This window comes from Rhyacophila brunnea, unplaced genomic scaffold (assembly GCF_057557595.1).
Source record: "Rhyacophila brunnea isolate RB1 unplaced genomic scaffold, BYU_Rbru_1.0 scaffold_14, whole genome shotgun sequence".
Classification (NCBI taxonomy): Eukaryota; Metazoa; Arthropoda; class Insecta; order Trichoptera; family Rhyacophilidae; genus Rhyacophila; species Rhyacophila brunnea.
Genome location: NW_028232796.1, coordinates 18336848 through 18354892, shown reverse-complemented (window position 1 = coordinate 18354892; position 18045 = coordinate 18336848). Strand labels below are relative to the sequence as shown.

The 18045-nt window shown below is 33.1% G+C and overlaps 1 protein-coding gene across 1 annotated transcript; it reads left to right on the top strand.

Moving 5' to 3' along the window:
• The first annotated feature begins 4012 nt into the window (after nt 1–4012).
• Nucleotides 4013–12942, top strand: Letm1 (Leucine zipper and EF-hand containing transmembrane protein 1). The gene is made up of 7 exons (XM_085941993.1): nt 4013–4147; nt 4401–5656; nt 6351–6609; nt 7727–7874; nt 8285–8588; nt 11647–11850; nt 12639–12942. The coding sequence occupies exons 1-7, from the start codon at nt 4081–4083 to the stop codon at nt 12807–12809; spliced, it is 2409 nt and encodes an 802-aa protein (XP_085798119.1). The 5' UTR covers nt 4013–4080; the 3' UTR covers nt 12810–12942.
• Nucleotides 12943–18045: the final 5103 nt, after the last annotated feature.

The following is an 18045-nucleotide window of genomic DNA, read 5'->3' as shown; positions in this document are numbered from 1 at the left end:
GTATAGATCTTTTGAGGTATAAAAAATATATTTAGAAACCTTTTCTGGCAAGATATGTATGCTAAAGTTCTTAATTGATGAAAGAACTTTAAGAAATCTGGACCCGCTCTTTCTTCAATATTTTCGAAATGAAATCTTCTCATTCGTAAAATTACTCTACTCAACTATCAATTATTATTCTTAGTAGAACTTCACCATGGCTTAGTAAATGAAAGTTTAATATTTTATTCCTACTATAAAACGTGGAAAATATTGTTTGCTATTTTTTATTAAAATTTTAATATATTTTATCATGTATGCCAACAAGAATGACTCCTTCCATTTACGTTATATATTACGATGTTTTTTTATTTTCTTTTAAAAGAAATATAAGTATTATATTATAAAGAACAGTGGTGCGTTTAATGACGTAAAGGCCTGACGCACCGACAGATTTTGATGATAAAAAAATAACTAAACTTATTCTAAATCAATTCATGCATTCAAACGATCAATTATTTTTATTTTGTTTGAATTATACAAACATGTTTTATTGAATTTAATAAATACATTCGCTTAAACAGACTTATTTTATACAAATCATAGAACATACATAGAGCAGTACACCTACCAATTTAGTATTTGTCAAATAACTTTCATGATTTCTTATTAAAACAAGAATATAACCTAAGTAGATGTATAACAATACAATATATGTTTAATCAAAATCGACGTAAAAATGAATAAAGCAGGTCGTGATATAAGCGCTAAAGGCGAAAAAATTTCACATGAAAAGAATTTACTATCAAAGATGTGTAATATAATATTAGAACTATCTGCCTTAATTTTCTGTCTCTAAGCAGCACATAGCCTGCTTAGTTCCATGGGATGTCACTGATTTTAACAATTTGTTCTGTAAAATCTAAATTCATGTTATGTATGTATGTATTAAACAAGATACTTACAAGTTTAGAGTTGCCTTACTCAAAATAAAAGGTTACTTACTTTTCCCCTGTGTGTAACTACTATCTACCTATTTTCATAGAAACACTACATTTTAATAGGTTCCAGGTTCTGTTCCAGTTTTACAGTGTTTACACCTCCAATAATTAAAAAAAGATGATAACTGCCTTACACTTTTAACTCACTTTACGATTTCATAGATACCAAGGTTAGATTCAAAATACTTATTAAGTTAAAATTATGTTAACTCAAAGAGCCATTGTCCGAAATTTGAAGGTCTTTAACTTTACAACTGCCAGCCAATTTTTACTAGGTAGACACTAATGTAGGCCAGCTATTTTTGGAATAAAATAAATCCCTTAAAAAATATGAAATAGGAACAAAATGATAAATATTTGTGAAAACTTATCAAATCAACATGTTTCTCGAGTTTATCGTGAATATTTTCACACTAAAATGATAAATATTGTTTAGAAAATATACACAAACATTTTATTCAGAAGTTATGGCGTTTACAAGAATGCAGAGAGATAACCCGTCCATGGCCTGACGTGACATAAATGCTTTGACGAATTAACTTGGCTCTAGCATTGACCAGCTGGTTAAGAATTGTCACAGGAATGTCTTATAATCTAGTGTTTGCAATGTTATTTATGTTCCCTGCAATAAACAATGCATTTTCGACAAGACGATAAATGAGCCCAAAACAACAAGCCTCGACATCCGCTTTTTTCAGAATCATGACGTGTACTTAGGTAAATTTTTTTTACATGTGACGTGAAAATAGCTCACTCCACCGTGAGTACCAAAACCACCAAAAATAAGTTTTTTTTTATTAAAACAAAATCTTTTAACATTACATTTTTTGTATAGGTACTTAATAATTATTTATTGTATGTTCAGGGCTCCCTTTTAAATCTTATGGTAAATCGATTGCGTCATTTGCGTTACAGAAAACGCGCCACTGATAAAGAACGATGCGTACAGTAAAGTTATAAATGATTATGTATGTATGTATATCATTAATAATATATTTTATTTTTTGTTTGAAAATATTATACATTTGTTTAAATTAAATTGATTTACACAGTTTCCTTCTTCACTCTTCAGCTAAACTAAATCATCTTCTATTTCCATTTCAAAATGTAGTTTTGCTGCCATTTTGTCGCTCCAATATTTATTTTCTTTCACCTACTAAAAACAACATATCAAGTACCTAACTGCAAGAATGTTTAAATAATTTCTTTACCAATTGCATTCGCTCTGTATTATTGTACGGTTAAATCCAAATCATTTATCAATCACCCAAATTGTGAGTTTAATTGTTATATTAATGTACTTATGTGTGTTTGAACAATGTTTTATGATGTAATTATTTTATAAAAAAATACAGCATAGTTGACGTAACTAAATTTGTGTTTAATTTTTAATCTGATATTTTCCCTATGCAATAAAAATCCAAACCAAATACAACTACACGTATAGGTACTACAGTCCTACAAACTTATCTAAAGAACGGTCAAAAATGGAACTACAAACTACCATACGGACGCCATTTTGAAAACGTCATTCGAATTTCAGATTTTGTCCAGTTGCAAGTCTTGATTGGGTAGTTTTCGACTGTGGCTCTCCCATCCATTCTTAAGATAAGTTTGCAGGTCAGTAACATGCACTCCATAGATGCTGTAGATGCAGCACATCCCTAAGATATTATTATATCTATTATTATATTCGTTACCTATAGGCAGACTCCCACGTCGATCACCCCAAATTGTGAAATGTCATTTGGAACCTGCAGTCGTGACCAAAATAGAATAATCCTTATTTTTCGCACACGATTCAGTTGATGACTGATGACAGTTGGTTCGACAATATTTACCGTATATTCTCGGTAAGAATATGCCAGTGTAATTTGATCAAAAACCATGCCCGTAGAAATGAGATAATATTTTCACAATTTATGGTGGCCAAGCGGTAATGTGTTGGCTTATAATGTCATAATAGGTCCCGAATGTTCAAATCCGACCGCCAAATTCACATGTTGTTTTTCAATATGTGTTTGGACCCAGATTATGTGCCTAATAGGTTGAGTAAGTGGTTAATACCAATTTCTTGGAAAACATAAATCTGTTACAAAAAATACAACCTCCACACTGTGTAGGTAAATATATTATGATCCTCTTAGGATTGAATATGGTGATGTAATGTGATGCTATATATCATATTAATATCCTTAGCTGACAAATTACATAATACATTATAAATTAAAATATACAATATAAAAATAAATCAAAACAACAACAAACATGGCCTTTCACCGATAAGTATGTCAATATCTTTAGGCCAATATAATATTATCCCTGTCGTGAGAGTCTTTAAAAACAAGGCAAAAGAAATATTCACGAATTCTCTCAAAGCACTTTTCATAAAAATGGAAGCCTTGGTGACAAATCATTTTGTTTTTCCATTTTTACGGTGATTTAATTTTCGTCCATCATTTTTTAAAAAAATGTTTCAATTTTGAGTTTACCGTGAATGCTACCAGGTAATGGATTTGCTTTATACTTAACCATAGAATATTTTGTGCAAAGCATTAATGGTATGTACGTACACTCATGAGATCAAAAATTGTATAAGCTCAACCAAAACCGCTTCCAGAAAAATTCATTCTAAACATAAAAACCAAAAAAATATGAGTAAAATTAAGAAATAAATTGTCATAAATATTCAACTTACTAATTTATGTTTTTTTTTTCAATTTAAAATCATACAGTAATAAATTTTATCACACAAGAGATATTAATTATACGTTAATGGTTGGTTGCGTAGTGTAATATACTAGAATGCTATTTTGTAGTGGTGCGCTATGATAAGAATTAAGTGTATAATTTAATTATAATTATTCTTTAAAAATACAAACCTGTTTTTATAATGTATAAATTGCCTTATTATTTTTCTAAGATTACAATAAAATGATCAAAAAGACGTTTAATATTTTATTTTTTTAATATTTTTTATGGCAACTCTGCGGCTGTCTTTTTCTAATCTCGATTATTCTGCGGCAAACTTCAGGTTTGTCTCTGTTTGTGTGGTGTGATTTTCCGATTAATTTATGAATTTGCCGAAAATATTTACAAGATGTACGCAATTTTCAAATCGCAGGCAGCGATGGGCTCAAGAACGAATCATTTCTTAAAAAATAGTTGTGAGTATTTTTTCCCGTTGACGTCACGTCATATTATGGATACGTACCTACTATTATGACAATCACGTTTGCATGCTTCCTTTATATTTTTATTTTGTTTATATAATGATCAGTTAGAGATATTCTGGAATAAATTTAAGAGTTCTCTGTTATTCTGTCAGTGCAACTGATTTTTATATTTTCCACTTGCGTTGCACAATTTTCCGAAATGTGCTTACATTGTTATACATCGTGGAATTTTCCGACCTTTCAGATTCGTGCTACTGTAACCAATGGAAAGTGCGAGGGCAGGTTTTACCTTGCCCGTTTTCCAAATCTGCATCTTCAGTCGCATCGAGATGGCCGGCGCACAAATATGTTACGACAGAATTTATCGGCAGTTATGATCCAAAATTACTCTCACCTTCGACAAAGATTGACCTAGTTTTTGTTCGAAATTTTCGAATGAGTAATGTTTATTTTGAAAGCGAACCTCTCAAACCGTCTTCGAAAGTGGAAGAATCTGTCCAAACTTTGAAGAAGAAGATCGAGGACCAGGCCAACGAATCCGAGGTCAAAAAGGTGCCTGTCAAAAAGTCGCTGAAACAAAAAATCATCGATGAACTCGTACACTATTACCATGGGTTCAGATTGTTGTTTATCGATATCAACGTGTCCAGAAAACTTATCGGAAGAATCTTAAATGGTAAAACTCTTTCAAGACGAGAACATAAGCTTTTAGTACGCACAAGCGGTGACGTTTTTAGGTTAATACCATTCTCAGTTTTCATCATCGTTCCGTTCATGGAGTTTTTATTGCCGGTCGCTATAAAATTATTCCCTGGAATGTTGCCATCGACGTTTGAAACGAACACCGAAAAAGAAGACAAAATGAGACAGAGCCTCAAAGTCAAATTGGAGATGGCTAAATTTCTCCAGCAAACTCTTGATCAAATGGCTCCGCAGTCGAAAGACCACCAATCTGAACTAGCCAAAGAATTCAGCGACTTCTTCATCAAAATAAGATCATCCGGTGAGCAACCTACCAATGAAGAGATTATGAGGTTCGGAAAGTTATTTGAAGACGAGATAACTTTAGATTCTCTAGCTAGACCCCAATTGGTTGCTCTCTGTCGAGTATTAGAAGTTAATACAATCGGAACGAGTGTCATTTTGAGGTTTAATCTCCGCATGAAGCTCAGAAGTTTAGCCGCCGATGACAAAATGATTGCGAAAGAAGGTGTTAACAGTATGACCTTGGGAGAACTGCAGCAGGCTTGCCGCGCCCGTGGCATGAGAGCTTACGGCATGACCGAGGAAAGATTAAAGCATCAATTGGAATCTTGGCTTGATCTCTCCCTTAATGAAAAGGTGCCTCCGTCTCTTCTACTGCTCTCTCGAGCATTGATGATACCCGACAGTGTGCCTACATCCGACAAACTCAAAGCCAGTATTTCAATTCTTCCTGAAAATATTGTGGTTGCACAGAAGGCAGCCATTTCCGAAAAAGAGGGTACAATTGACAACAAGGTATGTAATATTTATTTACTATTTATAGATTTTTCCAGATATTTCAGTTTCATGTATGTTACCTATAAAGTCCAGAACAGTGTTCTTCAACTGGTGCACCGCTTGTCCTCTTAGTCCAGAAAACAACCCATGCCCGTGACAATGATCGGCAGATATGCTATTAGCTCGGTGCATTTAATTGGTCATTGCTTGCCAGATCATCTTCTAATAGTAGTTTAGTACGAAGATCGATGAGAAAATTGGCTGGTCTTACGTTTCGATGATCATCAGTGATTTCTTCGTCCCGTGTAACTGCGCCGTGTCCCGATCGACTAATAGTCACATATTGTTTGTCAGGAGCATAATGTCAACACCTCCTACGTATAAAGCCGTAACTGCAAAATGGTAATTTTCAGTAGCACGATTTTAATAAATTTTAATGACACCACAATGCTGAAATCGTAATTTTTTAGTTGATTGATATATCATATTGATTGAATATTTTATTAAAAGGCAATCAAGTCAAAATAGCCAAAAACGCAGTTACGGACTTATACGTAGGAGGTGTCGATGTCTAATTATTATTTCGATGCTCGGTGTGTCATGAGAATTTGACAGAGGATCAAGAGCATTAGAAAAGAGCTTGAAAAACACTGATCTAGAAAGACCAATACTTTTATATCTTATCAACAATGTTAAATTTCTTTTTGCATAGGCCAAAATTGACGCCATCAAAGAGGAGGAAAGAAAGATTCAGGAAGAACGGATTGAACAGAGAGAAGAGACGGCGCGTCTTCAGCAAGAGGCGTCGCAGGACAAGGCTCCCGTCATTGAAGCTGTTAAGACTCCAGAACTCATTGACACAGCTCCAATTATACTGACTGAAACTGAGAAGGTTAAGAAAGAAGATAAAAAGGAGGAAGGCATTTCGGTCAAAGATATTGAGATTATTGAAGACGCCTTGGATACACTTGGTACGTTAAAAATATATTCTGTATGTTATTTCAAGAACTGTTATTGATTACTTTAATAAATGATTCATATTTATTTAGTTAGGTTAGCTGCACATAGTGGTTGGGTACAATACAAGCTGTGGGTCACAAATGTGAATACTGTGTTGTTTTTCAATATATGTTTTAATTCAGAGCAAAAGCTTGAGCGAATGGGTAACAATCATTTCTCATAAAAAATAAGAAACGTCTTCGGGAGGTGTCCAATATCCACACCAGATTGTTGAACTAGGTGTTTAAAAAAAAAATATTATTAAAAAATTGTCTATAATATAGTCACAAATAAAATTAATGTAGTAATTAATGTATGACCTTAGACTATAGATACATCTAGACGCCACCCGTTGCATTGCTAAATGAAGCTGCCTGCCGTGCGTTTGGTTTGTGGGCGAGCGAACGCATTCGTACACAAATGTTTGAGACCATTTCGCTATTGCTCGCCCAAAGTGCTCGCACTGGACGCTCTGAATTAAAATATAATTTTCTATTTTTTTACGTTATATAGTATTTTTAAGCGGTCAAAATGCAACCATTGGGTAAAAATATCCATAAGTTAAATTATTTTAAAGAAACACTAGGTTAGGTTACTGATATTAAAATATATAATAATATACAAATAAATTATCATGGACTCAACTCAATCAACTTACCTATGAAATACCATCTTCTTGCTTATCAGTACGGCTACCATATTTTAATACAACATACAGAACCATCTTTTCTACTTAATTAACTAAAAATATTTACCACTGACTTTATGTTTAACTCAAAAAATAGCAATTTTAGCAACATGGTTATCGACGCTTAGTTAAGCATTATGCTAAGATTTGCCGGCTACACTGTAGCAAACCATCTCCCACATCTGTAAACCTTTTATCTTACTCTAGCGCGTGTCGCAGAGATTATAAGGGTGCCGAATACTTTCTCACTCGCACTTATGCATCGTTTTTGTTCAGGCCTTGATATGGACAGTTTGTATAAAAGTATGGTAAGCAAGATATCTCGTAAGTGTGCCAGAATTTAGTGACATTTAACAGAACAATATCATTTACTTACATAATAACTGACCATTTTTTCAAAGGTAAAAACAAGAAGAAACTCCTACTCGAAAAGGAAGAGCTTGCCGACTTGAAGGCAGAGATGGCGGATTATCAGGAAGATGTCCAAGAACTGCGGGAGATCACCAAATTGGATACCTCTAAACTGAGAGAGACAAAGGGTGCTAAGAGGTATAATATTTTATACTATTATATCTTGCCGTATCCCATGCCGTAAGAAATGCATTTTAACATAATAAATATTAATAAATATTACTGAGGTAAAAGTTCATATTTGCAATTGGTAATTAGATTCGTGTGAAATGTGTATGTTAAAAATGTATGTACTTAACAATCTTATTTTCGCCATCATCATTTCTCACTGACCACTTACCGATACCGCTGACGGCCTGTGAAAAATGTATATAAAAATAATTAAACAATGTTTTCGCGATCGATTCGTATGTCATGGATTTTGCTGACAATGCTTGTTCTCACAGGACACATTGATCGCCACAAATGTAAGAGCAACAGGGATACAGGGATTGTGACAGACTGCTTCTTATCCTAAAATATATTAATCTATGTATAATTAATTCCAGACTGTTCAACAAAGTGAACTCCATGATTCTGAAGATGGACACGGTACTTACGAACCTGGAGAAGGAAAAGGTGAAGCAACGCGAAGGTATGCAACACCATCATCAAGTGCAAGATGCGCAGACTATTGACGAAAGCATGGATAAGGTCAACCAGGAAGAGCTGGTGCACATTGAAGAGCTTATGAATGCCATCAAGAAGATTAGGAACGTGCCGGATGACTCCAAAATCATACAGATACAACACATTCTCGGTAGACTGGATGACGATTTTGATGGTCAGCTTAAAGTAGAAGATGTCTTCAAGGTAATTTCAATATTTTTTATTTACAGTATCTTAACACTCACTCGTAAGCGGTGGCCTCCACAGAGTGTAGGTCATATTGACAGACTTTTTTTTTACGAGTAACGGTTGTTTCAATCTGAAAACACGCATTGAAAAACAACATTCATATATATGGCTAGCTGCGGGTTTTAGAGAAGGCTGCTCTATGGACCAGGTCACTGGGTGCTATTGTTTATTTACTATGCTGGAAACCAAGAGTAAAAATTTTCATAATGACCATCGATAAGCTGTAAAGACCAGGCCGATCCGCTGGTGGTGGAAAGATGTCTACAATTGAGCAAAACTTTAATGTTACCCATTTTATGTTAATGGTATTTTCATGACAATGTGTTGCATTTTCACAATTTTTGGCTCACCGTGGTTTCAGCTCACCGACTGAATTTACCACCCACCTGCTTATAGCCAGGTTTATAGATATTTTTGAGATTCTGCAAGATTCTTCCATCAATAGTTCACATATGGCTGTTGTAATGCCGGGTCCACACTGACAACAAGTTGCTGGCAACCTCGTTAGATTTTACGATAATTATGATAATTATCGTAAAATTTTTTAAGGCTGTACATCAGTTGAGGCACGGTCTAAAAAGATCGTGGCTAGGCGATGCGCGGACTGCGGTCGCGGGTGCAAATGATGCATGCAATTATATGAACGAAATATAATTTGTCATATAAATCCAACATACGTCCATTTTATGTTCTGTTTATTGTTCTATTAGTAACAATAATAATATATTCATTGACATGTTTTCTTTTTAAAGTAAATGGGTAACGTTTTTAGTCATCTTTACACGATTTAAGATTTAATACGCCCGTCGCCATCACGAAACAAAGTGACGTGTCTCCAGCTCGACATTGTCTCTAAGAATGCAAGCGAGTCCAAAATTTCGTCGCGCGTATAGTTGAAAATTATTTGCTGTTTCACTGATGTATCACCTTAAGAGGGCGTTCTACAGAATTGGCCTTGAGAATTGAAAATATGATTTTTTAACATGTGGTCCATAATATCTGGTCTACTAGTTAATATAAAAAGGTCATGTCAAAGTTGTTTGTGTTAATAAATTTGCTCTGTGACTGATCCTACTCATATTTCACATTTATTCCATCAGGGCTGTCGAAGACATAAATCATAATATATATTTATAATTTTAAATTTTTATTTATAATATATATTATTTAAGTTTTGTGCATCTAATGCCGGGTCCACACTGGCAACAAGTTAATTTGCTGGCAACCTCGTTAGATTTTACGATAATTATTGTAAAATTTCTTAAGCAATTATGGTAAGTATCGTAAAATTTAATGAGGTTGCCAGCAACTTGTTGCCAGTGTGGAAATGGCTTAATATCCACTGTGGTTCACGTAGTAGCATGGACCTGGGGTTAGCTAATTCAGGAAGTCAACACCCATGATAGAATTTTTTCCAGTTTTGGTTGCATTATATTCCAAAACTCTTCTGTAAAAATCGTTTCCGAGTTTATAAATGGAAATTTCTCGGTGTACATAGTAAACAAACCTACGAATAAAAAAAGACAAAAAGGAACATACTGATTCATCGCAGTAAAATCTGGTAATCAAATTCGCCATTTTGAAAAGCGACGATTTTGCGTAAACAAATATCACGTGGTCTGTACGTGTGCGGCAAACTTCGAATGTGTTTGTAATTTTGTGCAAAGTGCGAATGTAATGTTTTCAAATAATTGATATGGATTAATTATACCATCGTATTATTTTCTCGAAATCATAAACATACTATAATAGTATTTGAGTATCAACCTATGTTCAATTTGAATTGGGTTATAATAATAATATACCCGTATATATATCAATAGTATGTTTGCTACAAAATCCACCCAAGTTATCAGTACGTACTTGCACAGGTTTGATTAAAAACCATGATGAAATTAACATTTAAAAAATATGAATGCTTAATATTATTTTGACAGCCCTGTTTTCTGATCGGCTTCATCTCGCAGGTGTTCATAAAATAATAATAATTCTCTGCATGCAGAAATTATCAGTAATAATAATAATATTTCTTGATTCGCGAAAAGATCGATTTAAATTGATGTGCCAAGGTCCTTTTTATACTGAATTATATTGTTGCCAGTGTGGACACGGCGGCATAATGCGCTACAGCAACATCCATCATATTTCGAGATAACAGTTTAAAAGTTTCGTGCTATACGATTGTACTTTTGTTGTAGAATACACCAGTTGTATTCAGTTTCTATTGTGTAATAGCACCTTGTAACTTTAATTTAAATGTATGTAGTTGGGTGGAAACTTACGTAGTAACTGAACATTTCCTCGAATTTCCGTTTTAAAATCATTTAAAATCCATGTCAAATGAAAAATCGAAACTTTGCATATGGAGAAATAAAAGTGATAATCGTAATGTTCTTTATATTTACTACAAATAATGTCATAATAATATTTAATTCATGATCATCATCATTTATTGCACTACAACCCTTGGTGGATCTTGGCCTTCTTTCATAACTTCCTCCATCTTGGACAATCCAGCGCCGACACTCTCTCGTTGCTTTGACTGGGCATTCTTAAATCTTCCGTGGCGCAGTCCAGCCATCTCAATTTCGGCCGTCCAGGTGTTCTCTTGCCCTCATCGGTTGCGTACATATCCCACCTTCCTGGTATATCCTCTGACATTCTATGCATCTGTATTTTCTAATGTCACATGATCTTTTCGCCCCCATAAAGTGTCTACAGTTCCTCTTTATACCTTCACCTCCAAATGACACTTTCTTGTACAGCCCCAAAGATTCTTCTCAAATCTCTCCTCTCGATCCATATTTCTCTCATCCTGTTCGCAAACCACAAAAAGTTTCAGTATATTAGACAAAAAATTAAGATTTAAGAAATCATTTAATATCGTGCATATTCACAGCCGTACATTTGTGCCGCCAGGGGATTGCAGTTCATTTTTCGACTAGTGTACAGCCTTAAATGATGCGTATAAATAAAATATCTTATATTTATCACAATGTCTGTCTGTTTTCAGGTTATTGAGACGATCGGAAAAGAAAATGTAAATCTCTCGCAAAAGCAGGTCGGAGAGTTGATTGAATTGCTCGATAAGGAAGAAATTCTCGACGTTGAAAACAAAATACAAAAAGCTCTCCAGAAAGAAATTGACCAAGAGAAACTAGCTCAGGACGAATCGATAACGATGGAAAAGAAAGTCGAACCGGATGAAACGCTCACGGTTAGTAAATTAGTTTACTTCCAAATTGAAATATCTCTTGGAAGAGAATTACTTTGATCTATTCTGTTCATTTCTACAATACCATGAAGTCATTACATACTAACGCTTATCATTGTTATCAGTTTCGCAATTTCACCATGGAAACATACTAATTACATAGCTGATTGACCGAATTCAAATCATTAATTACTAACATTATCAAATACCGCCTCCCCTATAAGTTACAATACAGTTATCTGGATTTTTTTTATCAATATTCAAAGAAATTAGCATAACCAACAGTATATTTATCAAAATTAAGTAAGCCATATCTTTTACTTTATTTATATCTGTCTAGAGTTATAATCCCCAGCTTTTAATCTGTGTTTCTGCTTATAATAAATAAAATTGACATATCACATTATATAGCATTATGCCCGTTTGCGTAATTTTCATACCTTGTATTAAAAGAGACGAAAGTAATGGAGCGACGGGGTTTTTTCTAGAGGAGAAGCAGAGCCGGAACAAAGATTTTTTCACCACTCCACTGTTCCAGATTCTTTACTATTTTTAGCTCTAAAATTAATTGTAAATGATCAAAGGCAAACGATGAAAGATGATTTTCTGTTGGCAATTCTGTTCTATAGAATCAATAATTGTGAAGATCACAATTGATATTTTAAACTTTCTTTCAAATAAACTTTTTTTTATTTTTTGCATATTACTCTTTTCGAATACCCATGACTTTATACTATTGGTCCATCTTTATGCCAAACTTATTTGTGAAATTCTACACATCACATTTTCAGGCCAATGAAAACCTTCTAAAGGAGGCCGAGAGACAAAAGGTTTTAATGGAAGCGATCGAAAAGCAGAAAGAAGCCATATTACCCAAGATTGAACATGACGAAGCGAAACCCAAACCAGTTGACGCCGCAAAACAACCAGATTCAACAAAAAGCACTACTAAAACCCTTTAATTACGCCGTCTGTTTAAAAAAACTAAATCAATATAATATATTTATAATATTAATAATAGGTTAGAATATTTGGCTATTTATGGATTATTTTTAACGTTCTCTGTTCATTTCTATAGTGAACTCTCAGGTTATATATAGGGCTGTGTTCTTATTAATGTTTTTCTTATCATTCTTTTTTTCATAGGCAAACGTTTTTCGCTAAAACATTGTTTTTGCTTAGTTAGTTTATAAATAACGGTTCTACTTAATTATAATAATATGTGTATGGTATAATTAATTATACAGTGCTGACTACTTCTGCAATTCACGATGCTGTGCCTGGTATGTACTATCTAATCAAAACTATAATCTTACATCAAATGTTAAATTATCAGAATCGTTCTGAAAAAGTTATATTATAGCTGTTTTTGAATCTTCTTGCAATAACATGAATTGTTTCATTGGTTAAAATAGAGACAATAATAATTATTGTCAATTTACAATTATTCTTAATTCAAACTCATGTTAATAGAGAGAATAAAAAAATAGTGTACGAATGAACAGATTTAGTTAAATTCAAACTACTATGTTCTATAGAGCTATGTAAATACGTATTAAATTAAATATCTCATACTAAGTAATAAAAAAGAAAACAATTACAAATTTAATGTAATTTGATTATATTTATTTCTAATAGCCACATCAGAGACTTTGAATAAACTAAAATCATACCAACTGTTATAAAATATATATTTGATTGTTTTACATGTGCAATAGGTACATCTATTTCTGTTATTGTGTGTACCTACCTACAATTTGTCCTGATGGTCTTTGCTATTAATTTAAATAAATATAGGTATATTTTTAATAATTACTCTTTGAGTAATATTCAAAGTACTAGTATTAGAGTGAAGTAGATTTAGGTTTTTTTTCTTTTAAAGTTTAAATGATAAATCTATTCCAGTTTTTTTTAGTAATTTTTTAGCCGCACAATTTGAAGTAAATATTGCATTCTGTGTTTTTTGTCTCCCACGTTCAAATTTTTTTAAAATAACAATGTGCATCTTGTATTAATTTTCGCAATGGTAAACTGACTAAATATACTGGATTGTGTTGCCACAAAAAACAAATTGATAAAAATCACAACACCGTTAACATTGAGTAAGTATATTATAATTTCGATAATAAGTAAATGTTTGTTTTTATTATAAAAACTAGCACTGCTTCGAAAGTACATATGTATGATACTAAGGCCTTTCGCTCATGGAGAAACTAAAATCCGACAAACTGGTTACTGATGGAACTCATAAACTGGCCAATGACTGATGGCTTCGCACATGGTGCTACGGAAACCCACTTGCAACAACAATCTCATAATCTCAAACTGTGAAACCCATTGTCTTTCCTACTTCATTCTAAGCTTTTTCCTTAATATCTTTACAGGAATAATCTGGCAGACTGCAATTATACAGGCAAGAGTATTTCTCAACTTTTGCCACAAATTAAAAATTAAAAATCGGTTCGCCCACCTTTTTTTTTGACATCTTGACTTGTTTTTGCTTGTTCAGTTCAGTGCTATTAATTTTGGTAAGAAAATATGATTTTTCATCGAATCCACTGATATTGACAGCACTGTTTTATGGGAGACTGGAAGACTAGTATGTCGCGTCTCTTCAGTTTAGTAGCAAACGTTTTGAAACTGAGAAATTTCAGTCTTGCCGTGAGCGAGCCGCCATTGAAATATATTAGCTAGATATTGGCTGGAATTTTAGTTTCAGTCTCGTCTTTTTTAAGTGTTCTCGTGGGCGGAAGGCCTAATAATTTACATGACTACCTATTTCAGTTACATAATATGAAATGGTATAGTCTTGCAAACTGCAATAATATATTATATATATATATATATATGCAATTTAATTGCCAACGTTGTATAAAAGACCACAGTACAACATTCATACAGTGAATTTATATTGGTATGAAAATAACTACAAAATATAATATATAAAGGATGCTAGTTTTCGTGTGTATCCACAATCGAACTGCATTCACACATGTTTTAGATTTGTATATTCTTCAAGAGTAAATTTTTGCCAAGCGACCCTCTTATTATTTAAGACAATAATGAGAAACAAGAAAATGCACCGAATATATTGAATAATGTACAAACTTTTTATTGCTGAATATTAGTTATATTTTATTGTTTATTATTTATTGTTAATTTAATTCTACATTATGTAATAATTTCTGTACATATAATATACCGGCATGTTCATCTGTAAATTAATTAGTTCTTATTTTTGGAAGTAAACTGCACTCAGTGAGCTACAAGGAATAATCCCAATGTCCAAAATAAATTCCGAAAAGTATTAATTAATGTATGATTGATTCAATCAGCAAATTAGATGGTAATTCTTTTTTCGAATATCTATGTGTGTCTATCTATTTTATTCAACGCTTTGTACAAAAGTTATATTCCAAAAGCTTTCTTTTAAGTTTCTCAGGGATACTCATATACTAATCTAATACATAGTCCGCTATCCCTGTACATAATTTATATTTTATTTATTTTGATGAATAAGGTCTATATTATATTGAGTGGCCATAATTTTTTTTAAAACTACAAACTCTCTTCAGTATATTATTGTGTTCTGTTATACTGGCAACTTAATACATATAATATAGGCCTAAACATACTGTTTGGGAATGTAATCTTCAGAACAGTTTTTGAAAGTGAACACAGTAATTATATTTAAATTTGAAGTATAATAATTCTCAATCGTTTTTGGTGTATTTTTCGTGAGAATAAATGAAACATTTGATTTACTAATAAAGTATGGGGTTGCATTTGCTATTCATCTTTTATTTGTTAAGTATAATCATAATATCTATGGGATCACCATTAGTTTAACATATTTATGTTTTTATTATATTTTATTGTTTGATGGAGCACACTTGATATTGAAGCGATTGTAATGTGTGATGTTTAATTTATACCTTTGAAGTTGACGAAACTTTTTAATGTAAAGATGGAATGCGGTGTTTAGGTATATGGAATGATTGGTACGTTTGGATGATACCTATATTCCTAGTTAGTTTTATTTTTGTACAGTCATGAAATTATTGTTATTTGAATTCAGGTACGCACCAAAAAAGATTTATAACGCTTCGTAAGGATTGATGTAATAAAAAATATGACAAGTAAAACCATTTGATTAAATTATGTTGCTTTTTATTTTTGATAATCTGTCCTCTCCTTTCTTAGATAATGTGTCTCCTTCTTTCCTTTCGACACATCAGATATTGAGATACATCAGAGTTGCGGCAAATGGTCAACAACTAATAAAAAAATGAATTAAGCCTGTCATTTACTATGCAGGCGGTCCTCGACTTTAGTAACATAATTGGTACCTGAAAATGTGTATGAATTTCGAATGTACAAAAGTAGACATAAAAAACATCAAAAATTGTATTATAAAATATATTGAACAATGAGGAACCAAATTCATTTGCACTGACAGCTTCTACAGTGAATTTACTTAATGCCACAAAAGCCTTTACTTGCTTGAAATCCAATGTCAAAGTTCAAAACTCTTTGATGTTTATCATCGATTTATGATGGAACAGATCTCATCCATCACTATGCCGTGTTTTTTGAAGTCATACGAAACAAAAGCTTCGCCTCAGAACGCCCAATTATTTTCATGTTTGTTTCAATCATATGAAGAGAGTCTTAAATTTCTTTTTGTCGGTATCAACACTGCGGTTCCTCGCTCATGTTTATAAAGGCGAAATATTTCGAAGAGGGGAGCGACTGCATGGAAGAATACAGTTTTTGCATTATAGACAAAAATCTTTGCATGTACATGTAAATTTGTAATAATGCATTTACACTAAAGCAAGCCATGAGCCACTTCTGATTTTCTCGAAAGTGCCTACTATTTTTTATTACAATAAAAAGATATAATAAGATCAATGATAAATTCTCTAGATGCTGTGGTACCTTACGATACCTTAGCTATGAAAAAAGATGCTTGCGGTGGATACTAGGTGTGGAAATATGCAAGCAAAGAATGAAGCTTTCCTCACGTTAAAGGTGAAAAAGTGACATTGAAACTGGTTCGGTCACATGCTGCAGATGCCTCGAGTTGGCCTGTTTTCTTCAAGCCAACCAGATTCTGGTGTCCTGTCATTTTGAATTGTTCCTTATATACCCACTAACTGACAATCTTCCACAGGATTCATAGTGGGTGTGTTTGAAACAGGAACAATATTTTGACCTAATTATTCACTGTTGAAAACAATATCTGTACCTACCTTGGCAGTAGATGGATGCAACTCCATTTTTGTCAAAAATAGGTTTTTTTATAATTGATGAATTTAAAAAAATTTTAATTCTAGTAATAAAGAAAATAGCCCTGAAATAAAAGATGCAAGTGCCGTAGTCTCCTAGAAGCAGAAGGATGCAACTCTATAAAATGTATGCACCAGATATTACCACATTATGGTCCGAACGCATTGCCATCACGCCATATGCAGTCACAATGAGATAGAGATAGTGAATCACTATCTCAACGTATAACTCGTGTGTCGTGATGGTAATGTTTTCGGGGCATTACAGTTTGTAAATAAACTAAAGCACGACATAGCCTACTAAAGAGGTACAGTGGTTATGATAGGTATTTCTGGATGTCAATCACATCTTTGTGAATCATGTCATGTGTCCGTTGAAAGGGAAAAGCTACATACTCGACTTATAATAATTGTGTCGATTCACTATTACGACCTGAATACCACAATGGGCAATTACACACATAGTGGTTAGTAAATTTAGGATGTCATACGAAGAGAGAGAAGGCATATTCTCATTTGGACTCGACCAAAACTTAAAAAAAAATTATATCAAGGCCATTAGATTCCGAGAGTGAATGTTATGTTCTGGAATAAATTTTAGATTTACGTTGCTTGAAAGAAGAAAAACTTAATTTTTCACCCCAGATAAAGAGAATATATTATTATACTGGAACTACTTAACTTTGAATATGCGCAGATGCGATTTCTTCTAATGCGCAGTAATTGTGTAGGGTTAATGTAATAATTATCATTATGGTTGGTATTGTGGACTTAAGGGGACACCTCTAAGTTGGAGCATATGGACACCACGAGACGCCTCCAAGAGTACCTGTCGCTCGCCAGGCTTCTTGCATCATTTCAGGTCAAACCAGCATCCTGTAGCTCCGCCTTATACACTCTATAGATA

Bases quoted from the DNA above. Each gene is read 5' to 3' on its own strand.
- Letm1 (XM_085941993.1), top strand. From the start codon at position 4,081: ATGTACGCAATTTTCAAATCGCAGGCAGCGATGGGCTCAAGAACGAAT. The intron at 5,657-6,350 runs GTATGTAATATT...CTTTTTGCATAG, and splicing joins AGGGTACAATTGACAACAAG to GCCAAAATTGACGCCATCAA. The intron at 11,851-12,638 runs GTTAGTAAATTA...TCACATTTTCAG, and splicing joins AACCGGATGAAACGCTCACG to GCCAATGAAAACCTTCTAAA.